The following is a 26,343-nucleotide window of genomic DNA, read 5'->3' as shown; positions in this document are numbered from 1 at the left end:
GATTTGAGTTTGACAGCCCTGGCCTCGGTTACAACGCCGCACCCAACTTACCACACAAGTGATACCAAGTTTTATTTGTTTGTTCACCACGTGCCCAGGCAACAAACTGCAGACCTGCTGGCGCCACCCAATTGATGCCTCCCAGCACTTTTGCTCCTGCCGTATAAAACACAAGGAATTTCAGAGGTAAAGACAAACTTGTGTTCTCTGACACACAGAATGAATGTGACGTTTTGGTCCATGTGGTCACAAACCTGCCGAGTGACATTTCTGTGACCCCACGGAGTCCAAGTGGCACAATGGCAGACCTCAGAAGTGTCAGGGGGGCGTCTGTTTGTCTGCAGTTCATGGAAGTGGTTTGGCCGAGAACGTCTTTAAGGGACTCTGCGTGTTTTTATTTTACTTTTTGATTTTTCTGCAGTGTTTACCACCCCGGCAGCGGCCGAGTCTTGAACGTGGCCACGACGCAGCCTGGAGTCCAGTTTTACACGTCCAACTTTCTGGATGCATCAATAAAAGGAAAAGGAGGAGCTGCGTACCCCAAACACTCGGCCTTCTGCTTGGAGACGCAAAACTGGCCGGATGCCGTTAATAAGGTAAGTGGGACGAGACGCTTGTGACAAACCCGTAAGGCTGAGGCAAAAGGACCAGATAGGCCAACACCCTCACCGTACCTCGTCCTGGAGAAGACAAGAAACCCGACGAAAACAACAGGAAAGCTAATTAGGGTGCCATCTGCTATAATAAGAAAGGTGCAGACAAATAACACAAAATACACAAACACAATAATACTAATAATTCATTGTATTTATATAGCGCCTTTCCCAGTCCCCAGACACCCACGAAACCTTCACCACAAAATCGTTATCAGTCTTTAACTTCACAGACAGTTGGGTGAAAGTGAGAACAGAGAATAACGGGAGTCCGGTTTAGAGCGTGGATACGAAATGCGATGAACGTCTTCACACTCGGCGTCACCCCGACACGAAACTGAAGAGTGCGTTCAGCGTTGGGGAGCCCCACCCCCCCAGCCATCCTAAAAGGGTGCACCCGGACGTGTCGCCCTCGGTGATCGGCCACGTTGACGAGTCTTTGGTGTTTGCTTGGAGTGAATCTGTTTTAACGAAGTAAAATCCCTCTGGCCGTCTTCTCTTCTCGCTCTTTTGTCTCTTTTAAATGGCTTCTGGTGGCACCAAGATTTGAAGCCTAAAACGTCTGATTTTCAGTCTGTCACATTTTCCTATTAAGTGTTTTATTTGTGATGAACCCACAGAGAGATGTAAATGGAAACAAGCGAGATGGTGAACTGCCATTAAGCACTGAATGCAGCTCTTTAAGACTGAAATAAGCAATTAAGTGTGGGGGACCTTAACAAGCGAGACCACTAAAATGAAGCATCAAAATGTCACTTAAGCAGTAATTGTTTTCTCATAAAGAAACAAAAACCCCTCCAGGACCGACATTGCCCACCCCTGCCCCAGGCTAAGGAGAGCCCATCTGATCTTTGCAGTTTAAAGTCTCCGCCCCTACTGTAAGCTCCGCCTATGTGAGGCGTCGGATTGGTTTAGAGATGTGCCACCCAGGGGGGCCGTCTAATCGTCCCCTCCCACCCTTAAGCACAATTCCCTCTCAGGTCGTCACCTTGTGCTTCAGTGAGTGTAAAGGGCTGGCGTTTCGAGGTCTGGTGGTCCTACTTGCTTATCACGACGGGTTGTTTGTCCGTCAGCACACGCACGTCAAGTTTTGCACAGGCCTGCGCACACGTGACAGTGAGGAGCCTCGAAACTTTTCACGAATGCCTGATGTCGTCTTTGTTTCTGTCGTTTCTCTCCCATCAGCCCCACTTCCCGGATGCTCTGTTGCGGCCAGGAGACGACTACGGCCACACGACGTGGTTCCAGTTTTCCACTGCCTGACGTGAGCCAGTGAGTCCATTCCAGTTTGGATCACCCATTCTGCAGGAATACAAATCTCCAACCTGGGAAGAAAAGAAAACGCACCTCACGTGCCTCCACGGGGACCAGCGTGCTGTGACTTCTCATGGAGACTTCTGGCAAACGTGAATAAAAATTGTGAAGTTCTGTTGTCTGTCAAGTCAGTAAAACTGAAGTGCATTCTGACATTTAACACGTGAGCTCAGGTGTCCCCTCTCCGGGAAGGACGAGTCGGCCATTACGGTTGTGGGAGATGCAGTAATGGTGGGCTGTTGACGTGTCCCCCAAAACTTGGAACACTTGAATGAAGTGAAAATGAAATAAAAGATTGGGATCAGGGGCCAGTTGGGGATAAACCTGCCGCGACTGCGAGGACTCGGAATGTCCACTCCAATGGGACGCTCTGAACGGTCAGCGATGAACACTTTAACGACAGAGACGCGTACTGCATTTGACTAAAACTTACAACGTCCGACCTCAGATTTGGAAAACAGAAAGAAAACGTGTCCCGAACTCAGAAATCCTACTTGGGAACTCGGGCCTCATCACTCAAGTCTGAGTTTGTCCGACTGCAGATTATGCCTTGAGCTACACAAATCAAAAGTATCACAATTATTATGACGTCAGTCCAAAATGGCGGTGTACACCGAAAACAGTACTTTAATTTACTAGAAGAATTGACTTTAAATCAGTCTCCTCACACCACAATACGGAATACGTTTACAATAGCAGAACAACTAAGCGATGCCCGCGTGCCACGCGCTGCTGCTATTTGCTTGCTGCGCTCAGTGGTTGCTTTGTGTGTTTTTTTTTTTTAATTGCAGTGTCCCAGCTTAAATAGGACTGTTTATCACGGCCAAGAGCGTAAAATTGTTTTTTTGATTTTGCACATTTCTTGCTCTTCGGTTTCTTCTTCGATTTGCACTGTTGAACTGTTAGTTGGCATTTGTTGTTGGAACACAAGCTTTCATAGGGGCGTCCGTGTTTACTTGGGCAGCACAAACACACAAGGCTACAAAAGATAAAATTGCGACTTCCAAGGTCCGGCGTATGAAGAATGCAGAGTTAGGGCTCGTTTATACGTCACGCTCAGTACGCGTACTCGCACGCATCATGGATGCCACGCATTTCCAGTGTTCATTTGATGTGTCCTCTGAGTTCGTCCACAAAATTTAATGCAACGGGTGCACGACTTGCAGTATCGGCAAAAAGTCAGAGAGGAGCGGAGTGATCAAGTTGGACGTCTCTGTTTACTCTCCATGTGTGACGGAAAGCCGCTTTGAGATCGATGTGCGCGCTGTGATGTTTGATGAAGGGTTTGATGTGGTGAAGCAAAATGCCGACGTGCAAATGCGTTTGTGGTGCTTTTATATTCAGGCCCTGTCGCAATGACGCGATACATTTTAAAGGTCTCACATACCATCTTCACCACAGCATCAGAATGTATGGCAGCGTATTTGAGCCACAGAGAAGAAAATTAAGGACACGATGAAAAGGTCTATTTTGTGATTAAAGTGGAAATGTCGTCTCTTATCTCGAAATGTCCACGTTAACCTCGTTATCTATCACTAAAGCAGACCGTCGTAAACGTCATCTTCAAACCCACCCAGTTCTTAATCGCTACAAGCAACTGGGGCTTCCTCCTGAGCCGACAGCAGCGATCGCCACACAGGACACGTGACATTTGTGACACTGCAGCTCTCTGCACATTTAGAATCCTTAGATTTCTACTTGATATCATTTTCATGACGAAATGCATTAAAGTATGTACGTCATTAACTTTATTTAAATAATGAATACTGTTAATAATTACACATGTGGGAGGCACAGTGGCAGAGCGGTACAGAGTCACGTCCCTGGTGGACCCTGCCTAGAGTTTCTGTGGTTTCCTGGTGGGTTTCCACACTGTGCTCCGGTTTCCTTCCAAAGATGTGGTTTGGGAATTTGGTGATACTAAAATGACGCCAGTGTATGTGTGTGTCTGCTTGTGTTCACCTTGTGATGAGCTGATGCCCCGTCCAGGGATTGTTTCTGCCTCGTGCCCAATGCTTGCTGGAATGGGCACATTCCTGGATTGATGGATTTAATCAGTAAACATCCTTTTCAGAGATGTTGCAGTAAGGTGTCCTCAGACTTCAATGGGTGTTTCAGGAAATTCACAACACAGCGAAGCCGAACCTGTTCTCACCGTGATGATATCATGCACTGCCACCTGGTGGATTCTTCCAGATTTACGTAAAGTACGCGCACAAGTATAAACAGTACAACGCTTGCGTAGAAGTAGTGTCCGCTGGAGCACATGCCATGTCGTGTCGTGTGAAGTATAAAGCCGGCCTAAATGCTGTGCGGTCTTCACTCCTGTACTTTCAACGTTGGCCTCCGTATTCACCTTTCATCCATACTACGCAGATGTTTTTATCGCCTGAAAAAGGAGACTTTTGACAACGCTCTCCACACACAGACACTTCAGAAAACACGGGCTCAGTGTTGCAGCATCAATGGGTGAAAACAAAGTTCTGAGAGTGCAGACTCTGATTGGTTCGTGCTTTATTGCCCAACGCTTCCCTGATTGGTCACACTTTCATATCCCAACATGGCGGTCATAGAGGAGTTGCTCCCCATGGTGGTGGTTGTGCTGCTACGCGTATGCAGCTAAATCGTGTTTTGTAAAGTGTGAACCCTGTATGTGCAAAAGGCAAACAACTGACTGGCTGCTAGCGTTGACACAGGACTTTACTGTTTTGGCTGGCACTGTAACTGACCCTTCAAGGATGCCCAGTGTAAGCCTAATTCTACGTCATTTGCGTTTTCGGCCATTTTAGTGTCGAGAGATACTTTCATAGACAACACCATTATGAATGAAAAGTGTTTTTGTTACACAAGAAATAAAAATGTAATGAAAACACAGTGGTGTGGATGTAGCCGATGTCAGAGCACCAGTTCAGTCCCACCTCACCTATCGATTGGGGAATTGCACAGTAGGGAGGTTTACCCGTTCATTACGTTATGCAGGCAGGACATTCTTTTAAATTGTTTGCACGTAGTCAAAGTATGCAAATCTTTTTCAAAAGTGATCCTCTCCAAGCCGGGAGCTCCTCGAGGCTTGACTCCATCTCCCTTAAGCAGATGTCACATTTTGTGACCGCAAGTCATGGGTAGGTCACATTTGCTGTCTAAAGTTGCTGATCACATCAGCAGACCAGGCCAGTTTAAGTGACTGGATGTGTCACATTTAGCAACTGAATGACAATTCACCAGCACAGTTCTGCTCACCGCTGTTTGTACAGCACATCACTGGCAGTCACAAAGGGTCAACAGCTACAGCAAGTAACTGCAATCTCTGCCACCTTTTTTCCATTCCATCGTGGTACATAAAACACAAGGTAACTCATTACTTCAAAAAATAATCCCGACTACGTCAATGCACCTTACTTTTACTGCGTTACCCATCTGCTCAAGATTGTGCCACTGACATTAGCACTGCACGTTCAGCTCGTCAGTATCAATTTAGTCATTTCTGAAATATTGAGACCAATGATTTCAACCAGGAGAAGAAATAACAATCACACAAACATCTGCGTATAACAAACGTATTTTGTGAAAGAGAGTACAAAGCAAAGTTGTTCACAGACAATCAGAGTGCCACAGACAAGTGCGGACTACGCAGTCCTCAAGTGTAACCAGTTAACCTGATGTCCCCAACTGGATTAAAGGTTTACACGGCCTTTCAGAAACCTCGACTAACCAGCTTGGCTTATTAAAGCGCATGGAAACACACGGATACATTTTAAAGTAACGAATAACACAACGTGACACTTGTGCTATTGCAGTGACCGTAGCAGGATTATATTCTGTCCCAGCAGCACACAGATTGGTACACCAGTCCTTTGTAGGGCTCAACCAACAGTCAAATAGATAAGAAGAGTGAACTGCGTGCAGTCGCAAACACAATAAAGCTGAGGTTTGCTATCAATACATTGAAACACGGTGAGCAAGTGGCACAGCAGCCAGTGTGCAGTTTTGGTGGCTCAGGTTGAGAGGTGTAACGAGGGGTTGATGATGAACGTTCATTTACCTCACAGCACATGAAGGACTAAACTATTTCATAAACCCAAAAATGATCCCAGGCCCCATGCTTGGTTTTGGATTTGCGATGGCCGATGACATTTTAATTTTGTTTTGCATGGTTTAATGACAGAGTGCTTTGCCAAAGGAGAACGCCACAAGTGGATTTGTGCATGTAAACAGAGCTTTACAAGAAATCAGATTTCTACTTTCACCGGATTACTGGCCTGGTCTGGAGTCTGCATGTCAACCCATCACCGTTCTGGTGTAGGAGATAGAAACCGTGACTGGATGTAAACACTTGCCAACTCTTCTAGATACGGTAATCATCTGAACAGGAATATAAACACAACAATCACCTCCTCTACATGCAGTCGTCTGTGCTCACTTCTCACCCAGAAACTTCTACAGCAGACGAAGCCTTAATTTGAGGTCTGACCCAGTCAGTTGTCACCTTCAGTGGATGAGCAGACATTCCTCTAAGTCAGAGGTGGGAAATGTCAGTCCTGGAGAGCCACAGTGGCTGCAGGCTTTTGTTCCAACCCAGTTTCTCTATGAGGAATCAATTATTGCTTAAGTGACTTTTTGATGCTTCATTTTAGTGGTCTCCCCACCCTTAATTGCTTATTTCAATCTTAAAGAGCTGGATTCACTGTTTAATGTCTCTTTATTAACAATAAGATGTAAATGACAAAGCAGCCAGTAGTTCTCCATCGAACTTGTTTCCATTTACATCACACACCGATTTAATAAAACACTTAATAGAAAAATGTGACAGACTGAAAATCAAACGTTTTAGGCTTCAAATCATTTCATCCTTGGAAAGGAAAAAATCTGTAAGAATCTTACATTGCAGACGAGCAAGCCATAAAATTAAATAAGGTGCGAGACTGGCAGGTTTCTAATTAAGGAATTGGGTTGGAATGAAAACCTGCAGCTACTGCGGCCCTCCAGGACAGACTTTGCCCACCCTTGCTCTAAGTGAATGGGTCGACATCGACGATTTGGAGAGTCTGTGCATCTGAGGGCCACAGTTATAAAACAAAGTCATCAGGCAGTCCTGACACAACAAATCTAACATCAGAAAATCAGGCAGGTTGAGGCCCTTTAAAGACCAGAAGTCCCAGCCTTACCAGTGCCATACGTCTCATTAATGAGGAATGTCAAGAGATAAATGCCAAAATGCAGAAGATCCGATATGTTCTCATGCAACGGTAAATGTGCACTGGCAGGCCACTCAAAGTCATTGACAGAAAAGTGTAAATACTGGGCAGTTTTAAATACATCTTTATTATATTTGTCCATTTTTGGATGTAACCAAGGAGGGACATTTCAGGTTTTCTTGTGCAAATAAACTAAAGGAACAAAAAAAACTCCCGAATGGTGACCCAAAATCTGGCATATGCGACAAATCTGTCATAAGCTTCATTTTTAATCAACTCTTTCAATATTTTGGACACCAGTGACTGTCTCAGGGAGTGCACACCACACTCCTCGGGTGTGTGTGTCTGCCAGTGTTACACTCCTTGCAGGGGACTGATAAATCTAAATGAACAAAACACTTCCTCAGCAGCAAACATGTAACAAGTGAGGAAAACCAGAACAGCACCCCTTGTATGACTTCTGGCAGACCACTGCAATCAGTCTGATCAATGGAGAGCTGAGGGGAGCGCGTTGCAAAGATCAGTGCAATCTGCTCCATCCCCTCCAAGAGTCTCTGGGAGAAAATGTCCAAAGAAACACAGTACTCCAAGAAAAGGCACTATATAAAAGGTAGATGTCTGATATATGGAATACTACATGAAGTATATTGATAAGACAAAAGCAATATGCATCCATGTCAAGTGAAAGACGCACAAGCACATCCTTACAATGACTTAAATGAATGGCAAAATGAATCAAATTCACAGCATTAAACCCACCGAGTCCAACTCACAGCCAAGGTCGCTACAGCCAACAACAGATGGGAAGCCAGTCCATTACAAGGCCAGCGCATCCACTGCACCAGCGTGGAGCTGCCAGTTAACTAAACCTGACAGTCTCAGAGGGTGTGAAAAGACAACCAGATTACTGGAACTTCATGGTAAAACACTGGTGGTCATCCGCTCCTCTCAGTATTACAGCCAACATGTCAAATGCACATGAGGAAACCCAGGATTTGAACCCTGGTCACTGGGTCATTAAGACAGCATTGTGGTGGCCTCCCACAAATCAAATACACCGGAGACATGCGAAATGTAAGCTGCACTGACTGTAGTGTCTATTTTGCCCACTTGATGGCAGACAAGGAAACATTTTAATATAAATCATCCAGCTACCCTGCCAAAATATGGAGGAAAACTTTAGACAAATACACCTGAATAAAAGGACAAGTGTCTGTGCGTTTGTTCAATCGGTGTCTGACACAGTGTGCAACAGATGGTACATCACAAACAAGCACTGCTTTTACGAATACCAAATAGCATACAACAGATGTACCATTGGTTGGAATGACAAATGCAGTGCATTTGATTAATACAATTGTTTGTAAAGCACCATATCTGTTGGAATGACAAATTTAACTTTACTACATGCATTGTAAAATACATTCCAACAGATGATGCACCAAGGTCTACATTGCTAACTAAGATTTTCTGGAACCTTCATGTGGATGGGTCTTTTGGGATCCAAAAATGATTACCCTATAGCATTGCTCTGAAGAACCACTCTGGCATTCTGCTTTGTTTAGTGATCCTTGTGGCATGATGGCAAACTTTTACACATCGCCATTCTTTAGGTGGGAAAATCATTCTACATATTAATGAATTAGGAGATCTGTCAATTACTTTTGTATCCTGGAAATCAATTTTCAATAGGTCTTTACAAAAAATTGAACTGACATGAAAGTATTAAATAAACTCGCTATATCAATTTAATCTAAGGGCTCTATTTTTTAGCGTAGCTGCAAGCCAGTTCCTTTAAATGCATACATTTTAACACACAATTTTCTTAACTGGCTTCAAACTTGCTTATTTACGATTACTACAAACTTAGTTATACATGTATGTAGATGTATACACACACTATCCAATCATAGTTCAACTCTAATAGAGGCCTTAAACGCAAGAGACAAAAATCATCCAACTGATGAAAGAAAGCAAGAAGGAACAAAAAAAAAAGTCAGGCCAAAGGATAATCAGAAGTCAAAATTTAATTTAATATGCAAATACAAAAAGCCGATTCAGTTCCTTGCATTCCAGATAATATGCCTCACAACCAATTTGTAAAAAGAACACATTCTACTCACCAACTAACAGTTTTTATCTATGCCATTTTCAACTTTTCTAACTTGTGACACAGTAGGGTGGGATGGGGAGAGGGAGGAGATAATAAAAGAACAAAAGAAACCTGAACATGAACTACACCTCAACAAAATATTCAACACAAATTCTCACCAACAGAATCAAAAGATTCCCTTATAGTAATGTAAACAAATATTTGTTCCTTCCTAAAAGATTTGGTTTTATTACAAAAAAAAAAAAAAAATACAAAAAAAATAAAATAAAATTTAGTCATCTCTTTCAGGGCTTTCACTCCGACGGGGACTTCCTGATGGTGAGCGGCTGAAAGCAAAAAAAAGGGAAAGAAAAAAAAAAAAGAATCAGCACATTGAAATGTTCAGAGAGCGGCTCTTTAATTCCCTGCAAAATTAGCCAGTCTGTTCATTATGCACTAGAGTTACATAGACAAAAACAATGCTTTTGCCAATTATTTAGCTATACCCTGAACATAACCCTTTACCTGTACTCGCTATAAAAAATGCCTCATCTTTTTGAAACATTTGGTTATGTTTCATTTTTTTGGATTCTGTCCCAGCAGCTCATCAGAGGATGTCCCAAATTTACATTACTGTATAGCACATCCTATTACTGAACATTTCCAACCACAAAAGAACATTTCAATTTACAATAAAATCACAATATTTCAGGTCCTTTTGAGCACTGTGCAGAGAATGGAACGAATTCTGGTTCGAAAAGAAAAATCAGAAATCAAAGGCTTTCAAATCTATATAAATTACAGCCTACTAAACAAAGCAGCATAAGGTTTATATGCAAATAAAGAGGGAATATCCTTATCCTAGCAAGTGTTACTGTTTCTCATGTATGTGGGCGAGCAACACAATATATACTCTTTCTAGGGCTAAGATCAGGTCTGACAAAACTCTTCAGGAGACCACAAAATGACCTGTTTAACACTCTGAAACCAATCTAACAGATATCCTGTATTCAAGTCTGTCTACTCAGCTCAGGCTTCCAAGGGGGCACTACCTATCCCAGCATCAAAGCATGCAAGGAAGGTCAAAAGAACCATCACTTGCCAGGATTCCTATCACTCAAAAATACTACACAAAACATTAACTTTTTTTGTTGTTCATTTCATCCATCCATTTTCCAACCCACTGAATCCAAACACAGGGTCACGGGGATCTGCTGGAGCCAATCCATGCCAACACAGGGCACAAGGCAGGAACCAATCCCAGGCAGGGTGCCAACCCACTGCAGGACACAAACAAACACACCCACACACCAAGCACACACTAGGGCCAATTTAGAATCGCCAATCCACCTAACCTGCATGTCTTTGGCCTGTGGGAGGAAACTGGAGCGCCCGGAGGAAACCCACAGACACGGGGAGAACATGCAAACTCCACGCAGGGAGGACCCGGGAAGCGAACCCAGGTCCCCAGATCTCCCAACTGCGAGGCAGCAGCGCTACCCACTGCGCCACCCTTGTTCATTTCACCTTATACAATTTCTTGTATTAGGAATTTGTTTCTCTGACCCTCAGGGTAACAGCACAGGGTCAGCCTTTGTATAGCGCCCCTGGAGCAACTGCAGGTTAAGGGCCTTGCTCAAGGGCCCAGCAGAGTAGGATCTCTTTTGGCAGTAACAGGGATTCGAACTGGCAACCTTCACATACCAGCGCAGACCCTTAGCCTCAGATCCACCACTTCTCTCTATGACAGGATATTTTTTATCAAAATAAACCTAGTTGTTTATCTTCACACTCGTGGCTACTTTGCAAATTTCCAGTTACTCTAATCTGCAGGGAGAGGGCACTATTACCCCCAAGTCAGTGTCGAGCTCTAGATTTAAATCTTGAACTCTGATGCTGGGAGGCATCAGCACTTATCACTATTTAAACTTGTACTGCTACTATCCTAGTGTCAAAAACAATCAGCCAAGACCAAGGTCATGTAAACCATTTTGGGGTATGTGTTAAATGCTAATTTGAATGTTGTAGTCAGTTTCTCCCTCTCCACACATATTTCAAATGCAAACCTGATGAGAAGTTAATCCTACAAAAGATTAGGTGAAGAGAACATTGGCCTCTTTTATACACCTAATCTGGTAAATTCTGGGCTAACCATCACAGGCACTTAATGGAATGTGTTCCTTTATGCTTACTTTCCAAGTACATGACATTCACATGACATTTCAAAGCAAGGGGATGTGGATCCTCAATGCTGTATTTACTCTATTAACTTCCACGCAAAACTACTTTAGGTAAATGTATTCTACTCAGGAAGATAATGAACACAAAACTATGGTGGAGAAACTGGAACACACACCCAAAGTATACAAGTCCGTGACCAGTAGATCAGTCTCGGCATCTCTCGGGCGAGACTGTGGTGACATTTTGTATGTCTAACATTTTATTTACAGCTTTGTCCAGAAACACTCCCTGAGCTATCAGATGGGTAGAAGATTTCATGAATTGAACAGTTAAATTGAAAAGATGCACACATTCAAGCAAGTCCAAAAAAAGTGTTTAATTTCCTCTTCCTAGGCAAAATATTTTCTTACACGACAGCATATTTTGACTAAAATCTGTGAAGTTCTGCACCCTCCCCCAATACATTCTGTGTCCTCAAAAGACAAACATCATGGAAACAAGATACCGGCTTGCCTATAGACCCTCAAGTATACATTGCCATTCTGCTGCTCATGCCTGCAAGGTCACCTTTGTATCTAGCAAGATGGTCTAACATACCTTCGCTTTGGAGGCGATGATCTGGTTTTTGACCGGCTAGATAAAGAAAAAGAAAAAAAAAAAACTTAAAAATGTAAAACCATTAAGCTATTGAGCTCTTTCAGCAATTATGCTAAAGATTAAAAAAAAAAAAAAAAAAGTCCTTAATTTAGTAGCCAACTAGAAAACAATGTCTTCTGCATATAAATTAACAGGTTCTGATTAAAAGCTGACAAACTCCATATCATGCCTCTCACAACACAGGTGTGGGTGGTAGTGGGTGATGCTGTAACATTATTGATCTGTTTTTTGGTATATTATAATTATTGGAAAACTTGCAAACATCTATAAATTAAAATAGAAGGCAGAAAGAAACGGGAGATGCGATTGTGAGCTGGTATTAGAGCTTTTTGTGTATAGACTTTTATGTGAACGGTGTAAAATAAGTGAGCCTACCCCTTAATGAATATTACCCAAAGTTGAGTCGGTCAACCTGACTGACGCGTTGATGCATATAGGAAGAGAAGACAGGAAGAAATGCCATGTGCCATGTTTGCTTGGCACCAGTGGTGCAAGGTAGCAACCGAGAGAGAAGCTTTACTGTTATCAGTTCCAGACAGGTGAATACCTGCAATCGAATCAGAGTAGCAAAAGGACAAGTGTTTTGATGGATGAGGCGCACATCCATTAATCACATTAGTCAGTAATACAATTGCTATTTGTTAAAAAAAAAAAGTCAGCATATTATGTAGGTATATATCAAAACCACAATTTTTGGCTACAAGGATTCTTGGATATATACCAGTCCCTTCTAACTGTAGGAAGTGCTAGTATCTCCAAACAACTGACTACAAGTTGCCTGAAGAAGGGACCCGAATTGCCTCGAAAGCCTGCATAATGTTATCCTTTTAATTAGCCAATAAAAGGTGTCGCTTTGCTTGACTTCCCACTATAATCATAATGGCTAACATGGAAAAACACCCTAGTATTCCAAACAATTCTGAAACACTTTCAAAATCAGTTAAAGTGGGGAACTTCCAAATGTCAACAACTCTCACTGTATTTAATCTTCTACTTAAGAACAACCACATAGTAGGAATTACCAAAGCACATTTGTTAGGCGGAATGTCCTGTGAGAACTAAACAGTCTTTCGGCCATGGGTCCTCTGCAGCCTTAATCCCGTCATTAAGGGTCTTATTTTGCATATCTTATTTGTGTACTGATTCATTCCAATATTCTATTTTTGGTATTTCATTTACTCATTAAAATGCATATTTCTAACTTGATGTTCTTGTTTTATACCGGTTGCAATTGTTTATTTAACATCTTGTATATCACAGAGTTACACACCTTGTAAGTAATAAATTAAAATAAATTTTAAGCCATAAAATACTATTTTCTTCTCAATGGATTGCATGTGCACACGTTTAATACTTCACAGTTACCTATCACAAATATTGGAATACAGACAAGGTTATGTACTATTCTCTTGCATACTATTTTAATCATCACCTTACATGCAGAGCACAATCACTTGGAAAGTAATGCACTATTTTGCATACGTACAAATGATTTCCTACATGTACAAACCAAAACCTCCTTCACCTTCTAGACAAGTTTCATGATTCAGACAGGGTGGAGATGGGAAAATTATATATACACACACACACAGTATCTCAAAAGTCAGTACACCCCTCACATTTTTGTAAATATTTTATTATATCTTTTCATGGGACAGCACTGAAGATATGACACTTTGATACAATGTAAAGTCGTCCGTGTACAGCTTGTATAACAGTGTAAATTTGCTGTCCAATCAAAATAACACACAGCCATTAATGTCTAAACAGCTGGCAACAAAAGTGAGTACACCCCTAAGTGAAAAATGTCCAAATTGTGCCCAATTAGCCATTTTCCCTCCCCGGTGTCGCATGACTTGTTAGTGTCACAAGGTCTCAGGTGTGAATGGGGAGTCGGTGTGTTAAATTTGGTGTTATCACTCTCACACTGGTCGCTGGAAGTTCAACATGGCACCTCATGGCAAAGAACTCAATGGGGATCTGAAAAAAAGAATTGTTGCGCTACATAAATTTGGCATAGGCTATAAGAAGATTGCCAACACCCTGAAACTGAGCTGCAGCACGGTGGCCAAGACCATAAAGTGGTTTAACAGGACAGGATCCACTCAAAACAGGCCTCACCATGGTCGACCAGAGAAGTTGAGTGCACATGCTTGGCGTCATATCCAGAGGTTGTCTTTTGAAAACAGAGGGGGGGGGGGGGGGGTTCAGCCTGTCAGTGCTCAGACCATATGGCGCACGCTGCATCAAATTGGTCTGCATGGCTGTCGTCCCAGAAGGAAGCCTCTTCTAAAGATGATGAACAAGACAGCCCGCAAACAGTTTGCTGAAAACAAGCAGATTAAGGACATGGATTACTGGAACCATGTCCTGTGGTCTGATGAGACCAAGATAATCTTATTTGGTTCAGATGGTGTTCAAGCATGCATGGCAGCAACCAGGTAAGGAGTACAAAGAGAAGTGTGTCTTGCCTACAGTCAAGCATGGTGGTGGGAGTGTCCTGGTTTGGGGCTGCATGAGTGCTGCCAGCACTGGGGAGCTACAGTTCATTGAGGGAACCATGAATGCCAACATGTACTGTGAGCTACTGAAGCACAGCATGATCCCCTCCCTTCGGAAACTTTGCTGCAGGGCTGTATTGCAACATAACGACCCCAAAAACACGAAGAGGACCACAGCCTTGCTAAAGAAACTGAGGGTAAAGGTGCTAGACTGACCAAGCATGTCTCCACACCTAAACCCTATTGAGCATCCTCAAACGGAAGGTGGAGGAGCACAAGGTCTCTAACATGCACCAGCTCCGTGATGTCGTCATGGGGGAATGGAAGAGGATTCCTGTGGCAACCTGTGAAGCTCGTGTGAACTCCATATGCCCAAGAGAGTTAAGGCAGTGCTGGAAAATAATGGTGGCCACACAAAATATTGACACTTTGGGCACAATTTGGACATTTTTCACTTAGGGGTGTACTCTTGTTGCCAGCGGTTTAGACATTAATGGCTGTGTGTCGAGTTATTTTGAGGGGACAGCAAATTTACACAATTATACAAGCTGTACACGGACTACTTTACATTATATCCAAGTGTCATATCTTCAGTGCTGTCCCATGAAAAAATATTAAAATATTTACAAAAATGTGAGCGGTATACTCACTTTTGTGAGATACTATATATGTGTGCACAGCCCCACACCTTTCCCTCCCTCAAACCCTTATTCTCAAACCCAATTAAAACAATTAGAGGGTCACAGTGCAATCACGTCCCATCTATATAGAGCGTTTAACCATTCAACCAGTAATGCATTTTTTCCTCTAACATTTCACATATGAGCAGGTCAGGATGATTAGCAACCCCCAAGTAGCTTGATGGGAGACAGTGCGAGTTTAAGCAAGTCTGGCATGTGGTGGGCAGACATCCTCTCCAGGACTACTTCCTGTCCTGTACCAGATGCACCTGGGGTTAAGATTTTAGCCACTTGCCACTACTTCTCTATTATAACTGTCATAAACAGAACTGTTTGTGTGTCTTGAAACATGCAAAGAAAGATGAACTCTCAATTCAGTAATTACCTTCTGGGTTCAGAGCCGGACTTCGACCTTGGAACAGATTCAGACCTGTTAGGGTAGGGACAGAAGAGAATAACTTGCTTTTTTCTCTCACTTGCTTTCAAAGTTAAAAAGGTAAATGTCTAAGACACCAATATAGATTGAACCCAAAGTTATAGATACTGCACACTGCAAAGCTGCTGAGCTTTCACCTCATTCGTTACACCAATGCATTTATTACAAGTTTATAATGAACACGGATGCATCTTTAGTCCTGACTTACATTGGTCCAGTGCAAGTTACAAATCACACTATGCAAGTGCAAAACAAGGGTTTCAATATTTCTACAACTGAAATACTGACAGGTTTTAACATTATGCCATCTTGGGCTGGGTAGCTCAAAGTCATAACCATTAGGAGAGCCACAATGTCTTTAATAAAAACATCAGATTTGAGGTTTAATTACATAGGCACAATTATTACACTTGACTACCCAGTCTTTCATATGAAGCGTACCCACATGGCTTCTTGCACGAAATTTACATTCTAAATGAAGTTATGGGAGAATACTCATCACGGTTTGGGGAATATATCTATAATGTTTAATTTTAACATTTGAGTATGTGTGGTTAACATGATAAAAAGTAATCTTACTGCTGTCAACACCTTGGGTGTAAATTCATAGTCAAGTTACAGAATAAAAGCATCGTTATTTATATTACTTTCACTTACAGTCACTAGGAGGTACTAATTTGGTAAATGAAGTTAAGACACATATATAAATAAACCAAACTAAACTTTATTCATAGCAATAACGCAAAGAACAATGCCTAACACAAAAGTATATAGCAAGAATAGAGTGAAAAAGCATTGATCCAGACATCTTAAAATATCTTGCCAGTGAGGGAAGGTGACCAGAGCATCCCAGATGTCAAATGAAAGCGAGTGCTTGCTGTCTACAACCTCTGTGGGAAAATCCATTTTCTTGCATGTTACGACTAAGGAATTTAAGCTGATAAGGCTGAAACTTGCTGGTGTGGATTCAATGTTAATAGTTGCTTTATGACTAACAGAGAAGCTAATAGGCAGATTGTAAAGGGGAAAAAAAAAAGTATCACAATGCAAAGGGCTGCTATACAAAATGTGTCCTAAATAAATTACTTGCCTCACCACACAAAAAAAAACACCACACTGGATCAAGTCATGCTTAAATTCACAAAACATGATAAATGTACACACAACACATTTGACAGAGTAGACAGAAAGAAATGTCACGTGGGAAGGAATATAAATTCCCTGCAGCCACTAAAAGTGACAAGACTACATGGACAGAAATGGTTATACCTAAAATGTCATATGTGATTAGCTTCATTTTAATGACTTCCCTACAATGTTAAATCAAAAATGTTTATTAAATAGGGGTCATATGTATTAGTGAGAATGCTTCTTCCAAGTAACTTAGTATCCTAATATGCAAAACAATCACTACTTTATTGGTCGGTCTCCATAGTAAAGTATTCCATAAGCAAGCTCTGAAATGCATTTAGGGATTTTAAGTTGACACAACATTATCACTGTCTAAGCAATGTTCAGAAGCAACTAAAATGTTATTTTAAATTGTTAATACTGTTAAAATACAAAGTAAGGGACATTATGCTGACTATATAATGCACTAGTGAGAATGCATCTGCAGTACTGTGTTCTATTCTGGTCACCCTCCTACAAATTACACATGGCAGCACTTAACACTGTACAGAGGAGAGCATCCAAGTGCAACTCAGGTCTACAGGGCAGAGCCTACTCTGAAAGGATCAGGAAGATAAACCTCTTTAGAGTTCTTAGCAGAGGAGGCTGTGTGTGGGCCGAATTCAGGTTTTCGCAATTCTCAAAAGGCACTGATAAAATGGACCAAATTTCAACTAAATAGTTCACTGCACTCGAGAATACTAGAAGAAATTAAGGGGAAAATGTATTCATGAGAGAAGCTAGAAACCCCAACTTTATGCAAAGGAGTTGTGGGAATATAGAACAAACTACCAAAGATATACAGTTGAAGAACCTTAAAACAAAAACCGCATAGTACAACTTTGCTAAGCTAACAAGCTTGATTTGCGGAATAATCTTTGTTGGACTTCTTGTGTTCTTAATTCATGAGTTTCCCTAAAGCCATGTGTACAAAAAATTTTTATTTTTATTTTTAAATATAATCGAATCACCAAAAGATCTTCACAGCATAACACTGAACCTTTAGGGACACAGGAATCAATAATCATAACTACAGACAATTGCCAAAATAAAAACACAGGAGTAAAGATGGTTAAAAACACTCCAAGCAGATACTTCTATACAGGTGTTGTAATTCATACAACTAAGCAATTAACAAACCAGTGCCCAAAACATCAGCTAGAAAGAAAACATTCAAAACATCCAAAACATTCAGTTAGAAAGAAAAAGACATTCATCAGGCTTGGGATAACTTAAAAGAACACTGGTGATAAACATTTACTTATTCAGGAGGGAGAGGATGGTAGTGTATGGAAAATAAAAACCACAGATGTTTACATGTTCTAGGTTTACCTAGGTAGCCAACTGTTCCTTTGGGGTGGGGCTGATTGTTTTCATAACATCTGACATCTCAAACCATGCCTCCTGTGGCCTCACCCCTTCCTCCTATATGCTCTTCTTTACCTAATCACCTGGCTTTCACTCCACATACCAAAACCGCCTTAGTATATTCCTTCTCAACATAACCACCTAGGATTCCATAGTGTTTTTCTCTTAATTTAGCACTCCAATTTCCAGTAGTCCATGACACACCTCATTATTCTCTACTCTATCAGAAGAATGAAGACAAGGAAAAAAATTTTTTCATCAATGGAGAGGTGTGCACTAAATTTGGTTGATATACCCAAATATCAATAGACGATGCTAGTAGCTATATTATGGCATCTTCCCTTGCTGGGCTAATGTCCACGATTTCCTTAGAGGTAAAGGTAAATGACAAATAAAAAAAAGCAAAGGAGTTGACCTCATTAGCCCTATAGTCAAAAGGTTTGCCCCAGTACCAGTAAAATCTTATAGGGTGAATGCATGGATTCATAGGTCAGGAACAGTCCACCAGTTTGCAGAGCAATGTAACAATACAAACCACATACCATGGCTACCCACACAACAGATCAACCCAGTTGAAAGAGCTGATATGGTGACAACAAGGAAGATTACTCTGCTCTGGCATTGAAAAGGAGTAATTAAAAATTATGAAAACCTGGAATGTTTATGCAAAACTCAGACTGCACTTCACATCAAGCATCAAAGGAATCTGCAACAGACTAATGTAGTTTAAGTGGAAACCCCAACCACATTTAAAAGAATTCTGGATGAGATGCATAACCATTAGAAAAGCCAAAAACAATGTACTGAGTAATCTACACTTGTTCAAACTTGTGTTCTTGTTTTAAAGTGGAACCTATGGTAAGTGGCTTCCTCCACTATCACCACCACCATAATACCAAATGATTGAATTTAAGACCAAGGGGTACTGCATCTATCCAAGAGTTCCAGACACTAGGCCAATGCTCAAACAACAGAGGGGTTAGCCAGAAGAGATTTACTCAAGTGTTTTATTCTATTAATAAGCTATAGTTCAATTTATTATTGATACATAGTATTGAGGGTATAGGCATTATGATCATGTCAGAAAAATTCAAATGAATACACAAAGAATTTTGGGATTTTCAAATAGAGAAGTTTCCTTTTGAGGAAACGCCCGTTGTCATCACTTTGGTCAAATGTAAGATGCTTCAAGTGACAACCAAAACAAGTAAAGGCAATACACAATTCACTCCGTTAAAAGAACATAGAACAAAGTTTGCTCAGCTACAGCCAGTTCATGTTTGCTTGTGAAAGGGATCTGCAGAGCTTCCAATTCTGTTCAAGCAAACACACTGTCAGCTACAATACCTAAAACTTAAATGAAATGCAGCAATGTGACTTTTTCCATTTTTGTATGTGCAGAGTAGTGTTTGAGAACTTCTACTATAATGTAGACTACACTACTCATTTTATGTAATCTGCTGTGAGAAAAGTTGATATAAACAAGACCAACATTAAACAATGAAAAAGTGTTAATTGATAAACCCTCACCTGCTCCTTGGTCTTGAAGCAGACCTTGACCTGGACCTAGATCTTGATCTAGACCTGAACACAAAAAAGGAAGAAAAAACAATTAAGGAAAAGCAAAAATTTGAAAATATTGTACATATTTTCATTATTCTCTTTGCCCCCCTTTTTACCTGGATCTCTTGGAGGCTGATCTCGATCTCCTGGGTGAGGCTGATCTAGATCTACGAGGGGAGAAAGATCTTGACCTGAGGGAAAAAAAATTAAAAATTGAAGCCCCCAACTACAAATTATAGTGCCAATTAAGTTAACCCTGAACTTTTAAAAGAAACAATAAACACCCACAGAATCTGCAAACAACTGACAAGGCAACTCCAAAAGCGGACAAAAAAACAAAAGTGAAATGCTAACCTCCTTCCCCGGCTTCTGCTTCGTGAGCGAGTGTACCTCCGACCCCTGGACCTTGAGTGAGACCTAGATCTGGACCTACCATGTTCAGAGAGGAAAATTAAAGATTTTAAAAACAGAAAAACACCCATTTATATGAAAATCTGTGCAAGATACATTTATATTTCACTATCAGTTAAAGGTTTCTTTCAACTAGTTAACAATACCAATGGTAGGAAATATTAAAATTAAATAATCAAATACATAGTGTACACATACAAACTACTTTACATTTGGGGCCTAGTCTATGGCATTCTGTTATTTAATCTACATAAGGTAGATTGGTTGCTTAAAGAAATAAAGCAAAAATTACATTAAGATTGTATTAAAACAAAAATACATTAATTGGTACTTAAAATAAACCTTGCAAGTTTGCAGGTCGACCCTCTTTGGACCAAGGTCTAGGAGATCTAGAAGTATCTATCAGTCGATCTCTGCATCGTTTTCTTCAATCTAACGACGATCAAACTGACAGCCAAATGAGGCAAGGTGAGGCTTGATTGATGCAGGATGATTTGTCTAGATGGGAATGTGGTCAACCTGGTGGTTCCTCTTTAAAATCAGGGCCCAATTGAATGCCAAATTTACTGCATTATGGCGATCACCTCGTCTCAACCAAACTTTTCTGCTCTCTATAGAATCTTAAGGTGAAGCTAGACGTAGAAGGCGCTCAAGGGGATTTGGCCTCATGCTGATCACCTCAAGGTCTAGTAGGATCTTAAATGTCGAATTTGCTAGATGCCTCATGAAATCTTAAAGGCTCGTGACACTCTGAATCAAGGCGACTGACTCAAACGAAGAAACCTGAAAGGTTTTGACCAGGTGAATTATTAATATCGCAAAAACATTTCAAATTACAAGAAAATAAAAAAATGGCATGTTATCCTTGACACTTAAAATACAAATGTCAATTTACAAAAAGGAACTTCTCATAGTAAATCATAAGCATACACAACATTTGTAAAAAAAATATTTTAGGTGACACGCTTACCTGCTTCTTCGACGACGGCTATAGCGATGACAGTCATAGGCATAATGACCCTTTTCACCACATTCATAACATCTGTCATTAGGATCAAAAGGGCGACGGGCCGGTGGCCTGTCGTAACGAGATCGCCTAGGCATTCCTGTTGACAACTCAACTCTAACTCGAGAGCCGCAAATTACCCTGAAAGACAAAAAAAAAAAAACAAAGGGGATTAAGTGGGATGCTAAACAAAAAATGTTGTAAATGTGACCATTAAGCATATGTGAAAATTTTTCCCCTTCTGAAATGTGTGGTGAACAAGTGCATTTAAAACTAAGCAGTCAAGATGTATTTTTAGGACCATGCTTTTTGCACATGGTTTTTCTTTTGAGCACTCACCACTGCAACTGTTTAAAAACAAACAAACAAAGAAACAAACAACAACAGGGCAGCTTCCAGAACTGAGTGTGCGTACCAGCATGGCATCAATATTTTAATTCAACCAATTCACTAGCAAAGGTCCAATTAATGGTTTTTCAATTACTTTTTCAGAACTTCACACTTCATCAGGTATTTTACCACAACAATGGCATTAACTTTTTGATCTAAGTTTAGAGGTCTTCCTTACTTGTAAATAAGCACATGGTACCAAAAGTTACTGCACAATTAGGATACATCTGTTTTAGTGTCTTTTTTAAAAAGCTGTTTCTAAGGGACACCAATCAGCTGCAATTAAATTCTTAGAAATAAGGAGCTTAAAGGAAAAAAAGAGTGTAAACAGAACTACAATGTATTTCTCTACCCATTTTCCATTATCTGTTTTGTATAGTAAAAAGATGGTGCAAAGTATCTGCCATGAAAGAAATTCTCATACTTCCAGATCCACAGAATACTTTTAATATTTTAAAATATCTATTGAGAAGATGACTATATAAACCGTATGAATTTATTCAAGTCAGATGTTAACGGAATTAGTATAAGCAAATACTAGCCATAGTAGTATCCTGGGAACAAATCTAGGACTCCTAGCCAAGATGGTGTAGTCAGTTTCACAGATTTTACCAAGCAGGTTTAGCTTTACACAATATTTTAAAGACTTTAGATTACATAAAAATGGACACTGTTGACTTTTCACTTTGCAGATACAAAAGCCAACACTAATGTTACCCTTGGAGGGGACAGAGAGAGAGAGAGAGACAAAAAGACAGAATTGGTCTTAGTAAAAAATAAATGTCAATCCACAAGAAAGAGGAAAAAAAAATTCAAATTACCAGAGTCTGAACATGATGTCTCGAGATAGATAAACTATCCTAGTCCACAATAAGTTCAATTTTAGACATAGAAAAAAAGCTATGAAAATATGCAGGCTTTACCTGCCCGTCATACAATTTTTAAAGAGAAGTTTGTGGCAGGGAAGAGCTTGTATTTGTAAGCAAACTCTCCAAGTGTTTAACAGCATGGATTATATACATGAAACATACAAGCTGCAAGGACAAAAAAAAAAACGACCACAAAACAAACTGAAGCATTCATCATGGCAAGTCTTTTTTTTTAAAATTTTGCTTCACACAAATTATAGAAAACACTAAGTTAAAACAAATCATATTGCTCAAATAATCTGGTAATGGTAAGTTATAGTTACTGTACAAAGAACATGACTTTCTTTTCAAACATTTTCCAAACCCAGCAAATGCAGATTCAAATTAATTTTTAAAAATAATGTCTGCCTTTTGAACTAAAGATGCCCTACACCACCTACAAAACCCTACATGTTAAGAGGATTGTTGCTTCATAGTCCAACACAACGTTAAGTTTTCATTCATTGTTGATGACTTAGTAATGTGTGTAAACTCTAAACTTTTCTAATAGCCATAGATACCACTGTCATAATCTTTTAAATCTTGTCAAAATTTAAATTTGCTGATCAAAAAAAAAAAAATTATATCCAAGAACCAAAGTGTTTTAGATACTGGAAAAAGCTGGTGCACTTACCAGAATGTGGTATATTTTTGATCCCAAACACATTTTTGCTAATATAGCTTACAAAACCCTAATATATTGAAAAATAAATTCTTGGAATAGTCAATCTTTTTTAATCTGTATATATTTATGCTAGTAATCTTAACCACAATACAACCTCATTCCACTATGGAGTCAAAACTAACCATGTGCACAGAATATAGTGTGACACCTATTAAGTATCTTATAATGCACTTAAGCTTTTTTGTTTTTACTGGGCAACAGAAAATGTTTCAGGATATATTGTTAAAAATGTATTTCAAAAGAGCAAATTACATCTTTTAGATTGGTAACAAAAAAGAAAAAACAAAAACATAATACCTCAGACCACTTGAAATTCAAAATTGCTTGAAACTGTCCAAGTTACTTCCCTTCCTTGACTGTGGATCAGTTTTTAAAAACACAATTTAGAAAAAGAATGTCCTCAATACAGAAACTGTTCCTTACTGGAAAAACGGACGATCTCTTGCATTAACTGGGTCTTTCAAACTACTTACTTGCCATCCAGTCCACGGACAGCATCTTCCGCATCTCTCGGATCTTCAAACTCCACAAAGGCAAACCCTGGAGGATTCCTAGCAATCCAAACAGTTCTCAATGGTCCGTAATAACTGAACGACCGTTCTAGTTCTCCTTTCCCAGCACCTGTTCCAAGGTTACCAACGTAAACCTTGGTTTCTGGAAGGAAAAATAAAAAGGTGGCACTGCAACTCCAGATCGAGGTTCTAATTGACAAATCCACCCTTGAAGTGTTAAGTGTGATTATTTAAAAAAAAAAATTCCTACCAAGATCTCATAACCAAAACGCTGGAAATCTGGGTGGTAATTTGCGTTATGTCTATCCATTGTTCTTCTGAAAGATTTCTGATTATCTTGATGGTAGTGTATTCAGGTCAGCAGCTTCATTAACTTAGTGCATCCCTTTAGTGGCTTCATGTGTTCCATTTTTAAATGAATTTATGCATCACTGATTTGTGAAGGAAAAATCACAGGTTATGCCCACTGAATAAAAGCAGCTGCCAATCTGAGCACCATTTGCGTTTGTACAAATCTAGAAGAATGTGTTACACTGGTAACGGAAAGAAATGGCTGACTGGGCCACCTGTTCCCAGCATTAGGCGACTCTTGGCTTCCCCCCCACTGCTTCCACAATGTGCCTGGGACCTGAGGGTCTTCAGGATCCCAATGCACATTGGCACAAAACAAAGCACTTATCAGCTATGTGCATCAGCCGTGACAAATGCCCAATAGTGTGTTTTTTATTTTCATTACAATTTGTCGTGTCCAAAAATGAGACAATGATGATCACAAAACAAAAAAAAAAAAAAACTTAAGTACAAACATTTTAAGGAAAAAATAAAATATACTCAAATGTTAAATAGATTATGAAAAATACACACATTTGCAGCATTTGTCACCAAACTACAAGAGTAATTTGCTCTTTGAATTACAGTGAAAATTAGATTAAGCCTCGTTAAATCACACCGTTCTTAAAATGTGGTGAGAAGCACAATAAACCAAAACACAAAAGTGGCATTCAATACTTTGTTTTCAGAAAAGGAAAATGAAGAAAGAGGTTTACAGTTCACAGACCCGTTTTTGTAACGCTCAGTAATTGCCAGTCCAGTTTGCTTTAAAGCATTCTAATAATCGAAGGCTTCCAGGCCGATCAGCACGAAGCCATTGTTCGTTGGAAAGGCGGCACAACTGGAGAAGAAAGCACGTGGTCGCGACTTTAATTTTCTGGGGGGAAATCATTTCTAATGAGAAAGTGCGTTATTTTCTTAAATGATAGATCGGCACGTCAAGCATGAAATCCTCCCGCTGAACAGCGCGCTCGCAGGCCAATCAAAAAATTAAAAAAAAAATACAAATTCCGCGCCTTTTTATTGTTCTCCGGGTTCCTCGTGCAACCTTTTAACTAAAGTAACGATGCTTTTCCACTCACGAATTTCGACAAAAAGGGGGGTACTTCTAATCGGCTAGGAAAAAAAAAAAACAACGATGCTTCGTCCACAGAAACCGAAACAAAAAATGCAAATTTCAAACGAGCTAGCCCGCAGATGAGATATAAAATGAACACTCGAGACGGACGTCAGATTATGGGCGTGAAAAACATCGAGAGCAGCCTCGGTTTGCACCCAAGTGCGTCTTCTCTGGTTCGACGCAACGCGCTTTTCAGTGCAGACCAGTGGGCTTCCTTCCTTTACCCGGTGCGCAAACAGCCGTCCGCCATTACAGAGCGTTTACCCGCCATGCAGCCACTTCACCAAAAAGAGAGATGAACCAAACAAACTGGAAACCTCTTACTTTATACGCTTCACTTCCTCGACACGTTACATTCATTATCGCTCGTTTGCATTCTCTATTCCTCCACGAAAAAAATGCCTTACATGCGAAGTTACTTACCTCCTCCGTATCGTCCGTATCTGGACATGATACTCCTGCTTCCTCTGCAGTGAGCGCTTCTCCGACCTCCAAGACCACAAACTGACTGCGCACGCGCGCTCAAATGCTTTTCACTGGCTAGTCCCTTTTGCCCCACGTAATTGCCATGGCAACTAGGAGGAATACCCACGGCCGAGCGTTATTCTCTAAAATGTCGCGAGAGTAGGTCATCGGCCATTTTGAGCCGATAGACGTTAAGCGGCCCCCTGCGGCTCAGCTTGATTTTCTAGCTGTTTCGAGGGCGGGCCTTGCCGTGAGTGCGAGTGTTCGCCTATTGTTTGCTTGGTGATGCAAACGGATGGCAGTCGTGTGCTTTAAAATGGTCATACAAAGTACAAGCAAAGTGCGTTTCGCCAGTAGCCGTTCGTTGTGCGCTGTTTGAATTGGAGGCGCGTTGCGTTACGTGCGCTTGTTTCGACTCCTGGACAAAGAAGTGTCGTTCGGGCCGCTCGCTTCGAGTTCTGCCACGCCGCCTAGCGAGATGTTGTGGTTGTAAATTATGTGTCAAACCCGACACGCTTTTTAAAATTCCAAAGTGTTGTAGTACCGTGGGCTTTGTAGAAATATGATCCCTCCATACGGTGCAGTGCTGGACCCCATTTTCATGCCTGGCGTCCCAGAATTGAACAAAATGCTCGGTCCCATTTTTGGGCAACCTAAACGTAATAAGACCCCATCCCGAACTTCAACTTCATGTTAATTTTTTACA

General features: G+C 40.7%; 2 protein-coding genes across 2 annotated transcripts in view; one reads left to right on the top strand and one right to left on the bottom strand.

Annotated features, from left to right (window-relative positions):
- Window positions 1-2,081, top strand: part of galm (galactose mutarotase) — a 46,228-nt gene extending 44,147 nt beyond the window's left edge. The window contains exons 6-7 of the mRNA XM_028820716.2: window positions 422-596; window positions 1,839-2,081. Of these exons, the coding sequence (XP_028676549.2) occupies window positions 422-596; window positions 1,839-1,916 (253 nt within the window). The 3' untranslated portion in view covers window positions 1,917-2,081. The remainder of the gene's footprint in view (window positions 1-421; window positions 597-1,838) is intronic.
- A 7,432-nt stretch (window positions 2,082-9,513) lies between these two features.
- LOC114665551 (serine/arginine-rich splicing factor 7-like) lies at window positions 9,514-23,952 on the bottom strand (the record flags this gene model as incomplete). Its single annotated transcript, XM_051919260.1, has 8 exons — window positions 9,514-9,601; window positions 12,033-12,068; window positions 15,659-15,703; window positions 19,778-19,831; window positions 19,927-20,001; window positions 20,165-20,239; window positions 21,192-21,368; window positions 23,684-23,952. Coding segments are annotated over 8 exons (786 nt in total), but the record flags the coding sequence as incomplete, so codon positions are not given.
- Window positions 23,953-26,343: the final 2,391 nt, after the last annotated feature.

This window comes from Erpetoichthys calabaricus, chromosome 15 (assembly GCF_900747795.2).
Source record: "Erpetoichthys calabaricus chromosome 15, fErpCal1.3, whole genome shotgun sequence".
NCBI classification, from domain to species: Eukaryota; Metazoa; Chordata; class Cladistia; order Polypteriformes; family Polypteridae; genus Erpetoichthys; species Erpetoichthys calabaricus.
This window is presented reverse-complemented; position numbering and strand designations above follow the sequence as displayed.